At 43.2% G+C, this 12,446-nt stretch overlaps 1 protein-coding gene across 1 annotated transcript in view; it reads right to left on the minus strand.

The window, feature by feature from the left end:
* Nucleotides 1-12,446, minus strand: part of BNIP3L (BCL2 interacting protein 3 like) — a 39,469-nt gene that overhangs the window by 22,030 nt on the left and 4,993 nt on the right. The window contains exon 2 of the mRNA XM_056571134.1: nucleotides 678-858. Within this exon, the coding sequence (XP_056427109.1) occupies nucleotides 678-858 (181 nt within the window). The remainder of the gene's footprint in view (nucleotides 1-677; nucleotides 859-12,446) is intronic.

Raw genomic sequence — 12,446 nt, forward strand, 5'->3', positions numbered from 1 at the left:
CTATGTGAACCAACAGTACACACTCACCTACCAAAAACAAAGCACTCTACCCACAGCGGAGACCTATGTAAGCCAACAGTACATACTAACATATCCAAAACATAGAACTCTCCTACAGACGAGACCTATGCCCGCCAATAGCACACACTCACCCAAAAAATTGAAATAAAAAGAGATCAATGTGAGCCAACAGTACACACTCCACCAAAATATAGAAACAAGAGGAGACCTATGTAATCCAATGGCACACACTCACTTACCCAAACCATAGAACTAGAGGTGATCTATGTGAGCCCACAGTACACATTCACTAACCCAAAACAGAACTCTACCTACAGAGGAGACCTATGCCAGCCAATGGCATGCACTTACCCACTCAAAACATTGAAGTAGAGGAGACCTATGTGAGCCAATAGTGCACACTAACCCTTAAAAAACATAGAACTCTACCTACAGAGGAGACCTATGCCAGCCAATGGCACACACTCATCCATCCACCCAAAACAATAGAACGAGAGAACTAACAGTACACACTCACCCACCCAAAACATAGAACTCTATCTAAGAAACCCATCAGACTATCCGCTATTGAACTCTATGTTAACATAAGGGACGGGGCAGAACATAAGACGAGTAAGACATTTAGGCACGAAGGAGCAGTAGAGTGCTGCACTTACCTATCACACTGTGAGCTACTTCGAGAGCTGCTCTGTCCGGACTCGTGCTGGGCGTCCAGGAGGATCTTCTCCATGTCCCCATTGTGGATAGAGGAGGATGAAGGCACATGCTCCAGGCCTCCATTCCTGTTGCTGTCTATGCTGTTCCCATTGCCGTTCATTTGTAGCTCCACCCAGGAACCTGTGAGGAGATATGGGCTCTCGAGGTCAGTCATGGTGAAGGTGTGGGCACAGTCTTATCACACAGAGCAGAAGGTAGAGGAGAGGAGGACCAGGCTGGGCTACAGATAAAGCTCTCGAGCGGCTGCACCCGGATTATGTGACATACGAGCTGCTGCCTTTTGTACAAGAGCCCAGCAACAAAGTGTGTGACTGCGCTGCTCAGAGCTGTGACACGTCTAGAACATGCCCACGGCACTGCCCCACGTGTATGACTGCCGCACAGTGGAATGACAAGCAGAAGGAAGGTGACAATTACTTACATCATGTAATGACCATGCAGCCGCCGCCGGGCCTCCCAGCACATGACACTATACAAGTTATATCCTGGATTTAACCCTGTGCTGAAGCCATGGTGTCCCTGCTGCTTCATGGGAATACTATGCACAAAACATAACAGTACAGAACATTCCTAACCAACCTCAGATCACCCTATTCTTCAAACTTAAAGGGGAACTCCAGTACATTACACTATACATCCACAGAATAGGGAATAAGTGTCTGATCGCAGAAAGTCCAACCGTTGGGACTCCCCAGCTCTCTGCATGCATGGCGGGGTCTGTCAACCATGGACGCTCCGAGCGTCAGAAGAGCCGGTGTTCTGAAAACAAAGCTTCAGAACACCGGGGCGACAGACTGGAGCTTGCAGGGGGTCCCAGCAGACACGATTAGACACTGTGGATAGGGGAGAAGATGTAACGTACCTGAGTTCCCCTTTATGGTGCGTTCACACTACGGAATTCCCGCGGTGTGAACTTAACATTAGTGTGAATGGGTCTCCGCCAGACCCGTTCACACTGCGGAATTTGTTCATTCTTTGCGCGGATTCCGTGAGCACTGCACAGCTGTCAATGGTGAGGGCTCAGTACCCCGCTGCCCCCAACCCCATTCGGCGGCAGCTGCCAGGCGGAATCTCCGCTTGCGGAATTCAGCAAGCAGAGATTCCGCAGTGTGAACACACCCTTAAAGGGGTACTCCGGTGGAAAACATTTTTTTTTTTTTTTTTTTTTTAAATCAACTGGTGCCAGAAAGTTGAACAGATTTGTAAATTACTTCTTTTAAAAAAATCTTAATCCTTCCAGTACTTATTAGCTGCTGAATACTACAGGGGAAATTATTTTCTCTTTGGAACACAGAGCTCTCTGCTGACATCATGACCACAGTGCTCTCTGCTGACATCTCTGTCCATTTTAGGAACTGTCCAGAGCAGCATATGTTTTCTATGGGGATTTTCTCCTACTCTAGAGAGTTCTTAAAATGGACAAAGATGTCAGCAGAGAGCACTGTGCTCGTGATGTCAACAGAGAGCTCTGTGTTCCAAAAAGAAGAGAATTTCCTCTGTAGTCTTCAGCAGCTGATAAGTACTGGAAGGATAAATATTTTTTAATAGAAGTAATTTACAAATCTGTTTAACTTTCTGGCACCAGTTGATTTACAAAAAAAAGTTTTTCACCGGAGTACTCCTTCAAGACAGGCTACAACGGCTACTATTCAGCAGCCAGAGAAGAGAGACTGTGTTTTTTGTTTTTATTGTTTTTTTAAATTTGTATTATTCCTGATGGGTAGGGTCACATGTGCCATATTTTTCTGAAGTCAATGGGTAGCAAAATACGCAGCTTATTTTGCTACCCATTGACTTCAATGCGTAGTAAAATACATGGCAGCAAATGCGCAGCAAAATACGTCACGTGTGACCCTACCCTTATAGAAAAATAAAACGGCAAAAGTAAATGGCAAAATTGTATTCTTTTACCGCTTCTGAACACTAAAATAATAAAGAAGTAAATGGGTCAAGATGGTGTAACTGTACCTGCTATTACACATGGCTGTCATTATGTAAAGCGGGTACAGTAAACCCGATGACTTATGTGTGACTCCCGTGCTGCTACAAGGACGAGGAGACGGAATGTACTGTACACCGCCGCAGCAGCCATGCCGTCCTGAACACACGCTCCGGCTATGAGGGCACTTACCTCTACTAACACCATGTCACTAGGAGACTGTTCACATCTGCAGAGGGGTTAACATTATGAACGGAAACCAGTGGACCCATTACAAGTCAGTGGGGTCCTGGCAGCAACCAATGGACTCCACTGACTTATAACGGGTCCACTGAGTGCTGTGATTGGTTGCTATGGGTAACAGCAGGATCTCTCTGTTACCTCTGATCTCTTACGTTTATGGCAGTGTCTCTCAACCAGGGCGCCTCCAGCTGTGGCAAAACTACAACTCTCAGCATGCCCGGACAGCCTTTGGCTGTCCGGGCATGCTGGGAGTTGTAGTTTTGCAACAGCTGGAGGCACCCTGGTTGGGAAACACTGGATTATGGGGAGGCGGATTATGGCTAAATTACCACTTTTTATATATATATTTATTTATATTTTTTTAAACGTACCCGTCAGATCCAACAATTTTTTTTATATATCACTCAGTACCTAATCCTGACCATGTACATCTAATTTTTATGTGTCTAGCACCTTTATTTATTTTATTATTACACTTTTAATTTAGCTCACTAGTCTGATTTCCTCTCAAAGGGAGGGGGCGTGGCCTCACAGTGCAGGTCTCCGCCCCCTCCCTCAGTATGCTGTCTGCTCACATCTCCCCTAGCATTAGCAAAACTACAACTCCCAGATTGTCCTCACTGACAGTAGTGGGACACAAGGTGACAGTGGGAGGATTTTTCCTCCAGCTGTGAACCCTGCACTCACAGCTGTCAATCAAGGAAGTGTGTCCATGACATAGGTGATGACGCATGGACACAGCAGGACTAGTATGTGTCCAAGCAGGCAGGGGGGCAGTTGTTTGATTGGCTTTTTCAATATGAAATACTGAAAATTTTCTAATGAAAGCAATTGCAAAACCTATTGGTTATACATGCTTTACAACATATCAAAAGTTTTTGTATCTGACAGTGCCCATTTAAGTCTTTCAACGAAAAAGCATTTATTGAGACATACATAAAGTAATAGACATGTGCAAGACGCGTTTCGAGGGGAGCCACAAGCAATTGAGAAAGAGGGGGCTCCCCTCAAAACGCGTCTTGCCCATGTCTATTACTTTATGTATGTCTCAATAAATGCTTTTTCGTTGAAATACTACGTATCTGGACCTTGCTTGCCATCCAGGGCAGCGCCACCGCAGAACTTCTTTCTTCTCAGCATCGCACTCTCTCCCTGCCGACTCCCGAGTGGTGACCGGCCGTTCCTGTAGGCTGCAGCCAAGGATTCCAGCAAAGACTACCCTTATTAAAGGGGTACTCCGCCCCTGGCATCTTATCCCCTATCCAAAGGATAGAGGATAAGATGTTTGATCGCCACGGTCCCGCTGCTGGGGACCCCGGGGATCACCGCTGCGGCACCCCGCCATCATTAGTGCACAGAGCGAGTTCGCTCTGTGCGTAATGACGAGCGATACAGGGGCCGGAGCAGCGTGACGTCATGGCTCCACCCCTCATGACATCACGGCCTGTCCCCTTAATGCAAGTCTATGGCAGGGGGAGTGACGACCGCCACGCCCCCTTCCCATAGACTTGTATTGACGGGGGCGGGCCGTGACGTCACAAGGAGCGGAGCCGTGACGTAACGATGCTCCGGCCCCTGTATTGCGCGTCATTACGTGCAGAGCGATCTCGCTCTGCGCAGTAATGATAGCGGGGTGCTGCAGCAGCGGGACCCCGGTGATTTGACATCTTATCCCCTATCCTTTGGATAGGGGATAAGATGTCTAGAGGCGGAGTACCCCTTTAAGGGTGACACGCATAAAACCAAGATTTGCACAAGGTGAGCAAATTCACATATCATTTATTCGGGCCATCCGACCCCACAGAATTACGTGAGGCGCCGTCCTCCCCTTTTTTTTCTCTTTTTTCGCATTTAAGTCTTGGTAGCCTCCCATTGTTTTCAATGGGATTCTGTTGCACCTTTTACACTATGGAATTCCGTAGGTCCGCCGCGAGAATAAACATGCTCATGGGAGACTACTCGGAAATGCATTACCGTCTATGGAGACGGCGCATTTCCGAATGGTCCTAGCACCAGCATGTTCTGCCAACTTTGTCTGAGTATTTTCAGGCTCAAATCTTCAATTTTTTGTGTGGATTTATGCATGTTTTGGTTTCACAGAGCCTTCTTGTAGTGTTTTTAATTATTTATTAATTTTTTTTTACGCTTTTCAGCAAGTTTTATTATTTTTTACAAGCAAAATGAGCCTAGAATTTTCAATTTTTTAAAATTGTTTTATGAAGTGTTTTGATTCTTTTTTTTTATGATTTTCAGCAAATTGCAGTTTTCAACTATTTTGATATAGGCACAAGACACATAAAAACAAAAAATGCGTTCAATGGGCGTATTACCTACACAATCTGTACCTCATGTGAACTGCTCAGCGCAGAAGGGAAAACAGAATTCTGAATGTAAAATCGGTATGTTTTGAGGGGTAACGCTGCTGCTTCATCCACTCGGAATACACCTCAAAGAACTGTGTGTGAACATCGCCTGACAGGAGCCAGGAGGGTGGGCAACACAAAGCAAAGCTCCTTTTGGCTTCTTATGGCTGCCATGTTTTTCCAAGTGACGTATAGCCAAGTGTGATAAATACGCGTGCTCTACCGCCCTGTGTGACTTTATACGCCATAGCTGCTTGGCGCAATGTTATATATGCATAATGTCCGCCCTACAGAACCTTCTATTATCAGATAGCTTCTTTGTATACACTATGTGGGAGATTTATCAAAACCTGTTCAGAGGAAAAGTTGACCAGTTGCCCATAGCAACCAATCAGGTCGCTTCTTCCATTTTTGAAAGGGCCTCTGAAAAATGAAAGAAGCGATCTGATTGGTTGCTATGGGCAACTGGTCAACTTTTCCTCTACATAAGGTTTTGATAAATCTCCCCATATATTCATTAACTAATCGATTACTTCATGCAGAGGTCTCCAAACTCCGAACCTCCGGCTGTTGCAAAACTACAACTCCCAGCATGCCCGGACAGCCGTTGGCTGTCCGGGCATGCTGGGAGTTGTAGTTTTGCAACAGCCGGAGGGCCACAGGCAGTAAATAATGTTTCTATAATCCAATTGATTCAATATTTTACACATTTGATGCCAAAAAGGCCCTTTTTCTGCTGTAGCAGACGCCCGCCCTGGCACCAGGGGTCTCTCCGATGCCGTTCCTTCTACCCAGAAGCCATTTCCACATAATCCGTCCTGCTTTTCCCTGTAAATCTCTGTCCTGAAATACTCCCAGACAACCATTCCTTTGCTGTGAGAGAAAGGGGAGGGGGAGCGAGCGCGGCCTGTGGAGACCTCAGGGTGTGGGCAGAGCGGCTCACAGCTCCTACATTGTGCAGTTCTGCACGCACGCTGGCATCTCTGCCAAGTTCACCCCAGAAATCCCAATAATCCTCTCACCACCTTGCCCATCATACGCTATGTATATGCCGGCACTGAGGAGCTTTAGTAGAGAAGCAGGTTCATTTTTGTCAGACACTATAGAGAGAGAAAAAAAAATGACTGGCAAGGACAACCCGGACCTGCGGGATCAACATCAAAGGCGGCATCAGCTGAGAAGGGCATCAGAGCATGCCAGCCCTGTGTACACCTAGCTGGTTACACGGCTATCCCCATAGGATCCTATAGCTACTATACTATAGGTTCTCTGCACCAGGACTGACTCTGCTTTCTATAGAAACTATAAGGTAGGGGAAGAATTTCTGCATGTAACGCCAAGCAGCTGCTTCAAAAGGCAATAGTTTTCCAGAGTGCATAAGAAGCAACATAAAATGAGTGATTCAAGTATTATATCCATCCCATAGATCAGTTGTATGAGATAGATACATAGATAGATAGATATGAGATAGATAGATATGAGATAGATACATCATAGATAGATATGAGATAGATAGATATGAGATAGATACATCATAGATAGATATTAGATAGATAGATAGATAGATAGATAGAGGCTTGAGAGACACTGGGAGAGTCAGTGGAAACGTTGCCTTGTAAAGACACTCGTTCTATGGAATAAAATACATAGATTTCAATTGCTAGATAGATAGATAATAGATAGATATGAGATAGATAGATATGAGATAGATAGATATGAGATAGATAATAGATAGATATGAGATAGATAGATATGAGATAGATATGAGATAGATAATAGATAGATATGAGATAGATAGATATGAGATAGATAGATAGATATGAGAGATAGATAATAGATATAGATATGAGATAGATAGATATAAGATCGATAGATAGATATGAGATAGATAAATAGATAGATAGATAATAGATAGATATGAGATAGATAGATAGATAGATAGTGATCGATAGATATGAGATAGATAGATAGATATGAGATAGATAGATAGAAAAGTGATAGATAGATATGAGATAGATAAATAGATAGATAGATAATAGATAGATATGAGATAGATAGATAGATTGTGATCGATAGATATGAGATAGATAGGTAGATAGATATGAGATAGATAGATAGATAGATAGAAAGATAGATAGATAGATAGATAGATAGATAGATACAAAAGTAGAAAATTGGATTGCAGCACTCCAATCAAAATGATTGGGTTGAAAAAATCTCTTGTGCAACTATTTTCAAGCAAGTTACAAGTGAATTGTGCAGCATATAAATAGGGATAACAATTAAATATCAATTACAGTAAAATACATTAAAGTGCAAATACAGTGAATCATAAATGCCAAACACAGATGGCCAGGTGCAGCCTATGCCCTTTGCTGACGTCACATGACAATTCTCCCTTGTGATTGGCCCTAACTGCGCTCCCTCTTCCGGTCTATACGCCGTCCCCACACTATGGTGCCGAGCGTGGTTATTCCTCATTGCTTCCGGTTTTGGTATAATTATTGTACACCTTTTGCACATGATTATATGAATATTTTGCACATTAATATGCAAAACAATCTTTGTGCACTTTATTATAATATGTGGATTTACAATTGATTATGTAATTAACTATGTAACGATCATGTGATGTCATTTGTTTGTCCACTTCATTATGCCCTAGGATGGTTGTGTGAGATCACTGAAACGTGGCACTTTATCAGTCTGGCTAAGGATGGAATAAATCAGCAGCCTTAACTTTGCATAACATACAGGTCTGTACGGTTCCCATTGACTCCCATGGGGTGCGACGCGGTGCGGTGGGTCGGGGGGGCGGTCGCGGTGCGGGGGGCATTATCAGCTTATCAGCAAGGTAATTGCCGATACCAATAATGCCCAAAATCGTGATTATCGGCCGATAATATCGGCCATACCGATAATCGGTCGATCCCTAGAATATACACAACAGGAGGTCCACTTACCTCCCTCACTCCTGTCACCGCCGAGTCAGTGTAGCCCCGCCCCTAATAATGACATCATTATGGGCGGAGCTACAGACAGGAGGCAGAATGGTAAGCGTGAGGATCTGTTCACATTATACGTTTTGTATAATGTGAACAGATCCTTCTGCCAGTGTCTTCCCAGACAGGCAGACTCCAGCTGTTGCTAAACTACAACTCCCAGCATGCCCAGTCAAAAGCTATCTGGGCATGCTGGGAGTTGTAGTTTTGCAACAACTGCAGGCTCTCTGTTTAGGAAGACATTGCACTATGGGTGCTCTTCCCAGCGGAGAGCGACAAAAATGTCCTAACCCATTTTTTATGTTTCTTTTTTCTTTTCGTTTCAGATCAGTGTATGGAGAGAATTACGGTGGATTCGTTGGACTACTGCGGATGAACTGGATATTTTTCCTTTTAATAAGATTGTTAAGGAGGGCTGTTGGGGAGTGTTTTTTAAAATAAAATACATTTTTCCAATGTGTTATTTTATTTATTTTTTTATTTAATTTTCAGGCTTAGTAGTGGAAACCATATTATTGACGGAATTCATTACTAAGCTGGGGCATTAGTCCCCAAAACAGCTAGCGCTAACCCCCAATTATTACCCCGGTACTCACCGCCACAGGGGTACCGGGAAGAGCCGGTACCAACAGGCCCTTGGCATCAAAAAATGGCGCTCATGGGCCCAGGCGGTAACAGGCTGGCGTTATTTAGGCTGGGGAGGGCCAGTAACAATAATCATCACCCACCCTGGTAACATCAGGCTGTTGCTGTTTGGTTGGTATCTGGCTAAGAATAAAAATATGGGGAACACTGTGCAGTTTTTTTAAATTTATTTATGAAAAAGAATGCATAGGGTTCCCCATATTTTATTCTCAGCCAGATACCAACTAAGGAGCAACAGCCTGACATTACCAGGGTGAGAAAAGACCATTGTTACCACCCCCCCCCCCCCAGCCTAAATAACGCAAGCCTGTCACCGCCTAGGCCCTGGAGCGCCATTTTTGATGCCAAGGGCCTTTTAGTACCTGCTCTTCTTGATACCCCTGTGGCAGTGGGTACCTGGGCAATATTTGGGGGTTAGCGCTAGCTGTTTTTGGGGCTAATGCTAAGACTCGGCTTAGTAATGGATTCCGTCAATAAAACGGGCTTCCACTACTAAGCCTAAAAATTCTATAAAAAAAAAAAAACACACATTGGAAAAATTATTTTACTTTAAAAAACACTATCTATAGATAGCTGTATATAGTGTATACCGCCCAAAGGGTTAACCTACACTGTCCAGCAGTGTAAGTTAACTCTTTCCTTGCTATGCTACCGCATAGTGCACAGCTCAGCAAGGGATTAAGTGAGCCAGCAATGTGTATACTGTATATACATTGCAGGCTCACTGTAAGTTCTTGCTGGGCAGTAGATATACGACGTATATACATATATCTATTGCTCAGCATCAGCTGTTCTCCCGGCTCTGTAACCACGAGCACAGCTGAAGTCACGATCTGTGGAAGGACATTTTCCAGCAATGCTGCGCTGGAAAAAGCTGCATGGCTTTGGAGGGAAGTAGGAAAGCTATGCATATCTCCTTCTCTCCAGAATGTCAGCATTGCTGCGATTTGGAAAAACTGCCAGATCGCAGCAGATCGCCGGGGTCAGGGGGGAAAAAGACGGCAAACCTAAAAATGCAAGGTGGGTTTTGGCGTTTAGCGTTTCCCCATTGACTCCCTGGGGAAAACTCCATGCGGCTGTATTGGCATTTTTTTTGGTATGACACGGTTTTAGGTCCGGTTAGAGAAGTGTTTACAGGGCAAAAATGAGCCGACCGGAGTCAGCGTTTGGCTCCAGTCAACTCATTGAAATGAATGTGGCTCGGGCCAGATCCGGCTGGGATACGGGAGCGGACGGTTTTCAATCCTCCCAACCGGATCCGGCACCCGTACACTACAAAGGTAGTGTGAACCCAGCCTCACAGGGGCAGTATATACAGCTCACAGGTAGTATATATAGTATATGCACCATAGGGCCAGTATATACAGCTCAGGGGTAGTATATAGTTTATGCAGGACAGGGCCAGTATATGCAGTAAATGCAGCACAGGGACAGTATATCTGTAATGTATATCTGTAATAAATCAGATCATCATGTAGATCAATGTTTCTTAACCTTTTGGTAAGTCCAAGGTAATTTAGGGGGGGTCGCTTCGGAATAATGCTGGGGGAGGGGACAGTCACATGATGGCATTCTACCGGCCTGCCTGAACACCTCTATGCTGGTAACAGGGTCCCTTCCTTGTGGTTCTCCTCTGAGCTGTATATACCGTATGTATATATATACTGCCCCTGTGCCGTATATACCGTATGTATATATATACTGCCCCTGTGCCGTATATACCGTATGTATATATATACTGCCCCTGTGCCGTATATACCGTATGTATATATATACTGCCCCTGTGCCGTATATACCGTATGTATATATATACTGCCCCTGTGCCGTCTATACCGTATGTATATATATACTGCCCCTGTGCCGTCTATACCGTATGTATATATATACTGCCCCTGTGCCGTATATACCGTATGTATATATATACTGCCCCTGTGCCGTATATACCGTATGTATATATATACTGCCCCTGTGCCGTATATACCGTATGTATATATATACTGCTCCTGTGCCGTATATACCGTATGTATATATATACTGCCCCTGTGCCGTATAGACCGTATGTATATATACTGCCCCTGTGCTGTATATACCGTATGTATATATATACTGCCCCTGTGCTGTATATACCGTATGTATATATATACTGCCCCTGTGCTGTATATACCGTATGTATATATATATACTGCCCCTGTGCTGTATATACCGTATGTATATATATATACTGCCCCTGTGCTGTATATACCGTATGTATATATATATACTGCCCCTGTGCTGTATATACCGTATGTATATATATATACTGCCCCTGTGCTGTATATACCGTATGTATATATATATACTGCCCCTGTGCTGTATATACCGTATGTATATATATATATATACTGCCCCTGTGCTGTATATACCGTATGTATATATATATATATACTGCCCCTGTGCTGTATATACCGTATGTATATATATATATACTGCCCCTGTGCTGTATATACCGTATGTATATATATATATACTGCCCCTGTGCTGTATATACCGTATGTATATATATATATATATACTGCCCCTGTGCTGTATATACCGTATGTATATATATATATATATACTGCCCCTGTGCTGTATATACCGTATGTATATATATATATACTGCCCCTGTGCTGTATATACCGTATGTATATATATATATACTGCCCCTGTGCTGTATATACCGTATGTATATATATATACTGCCCCTGTGCTGTATATACCGTATGTATATATATATACTGCCCCTGTGCTGTATATACCGTATGTATATATATATATACTGCCCCTGTGCTGTATATATCGTATGTATATATATATATACTGCCCCTGTGCTGTATATACCGTATGTATATATATATATACTGCCCCTGTGCTGTATATACCGTATGTATATATATATATACTGCCCCTGTGCTGTATATACCGTATGTATATATATATATACTGCCCCTGTGCTGTATATACCGTATGTATATATATATATACTGCCCCTGTGCTGTATATACCGTATGTATATATATATATATACTGCCCCTGTGCTGTATATACCGTATGTATATATATATACTGCCCCTGTGCTGTATATACCGTATGTATATATATATATACTGCCCCTGTGCTGTATATACCGTATGTATATATATATATATACTGCCCCTGTGCTGTATATACCGTATGTATATATATATACTGCCCCTGTGCTGTATATACCGTATGTATATATATATACTGCCCCTGTGCTGTATATACCGTATGTATATATATATACTGCCCCTGTGCTGTATATACCGTATGTATATATATATACTGCCCCTGTGCTGTATATACCGTATGTATATATATATACTGCCCCTGTGCTGTATATACCGTATGTATATATATATACTGCCCCTGTGCTGTATATACCGTATGTATATATATATACTGCCCCTGTGCTGTATATACCGTATGTATATATATATATACTGCCCCTGTGCTGTATATACCGTATGTATATAT

This window comes from Hyla sarda, chromosome 4 (assembly GCF_029499605.1).
Source record: "Hyla sarda isolate aHylSar1 chromosome 4, aHylSar1.hap1, whole genome shotgun sequence".
NCBI classification, from domain to species: Eukaryota; Metazoa; Chordata; class Amphibia; order Anura; family Hylidae; genus Hyla; species Hyla sarda.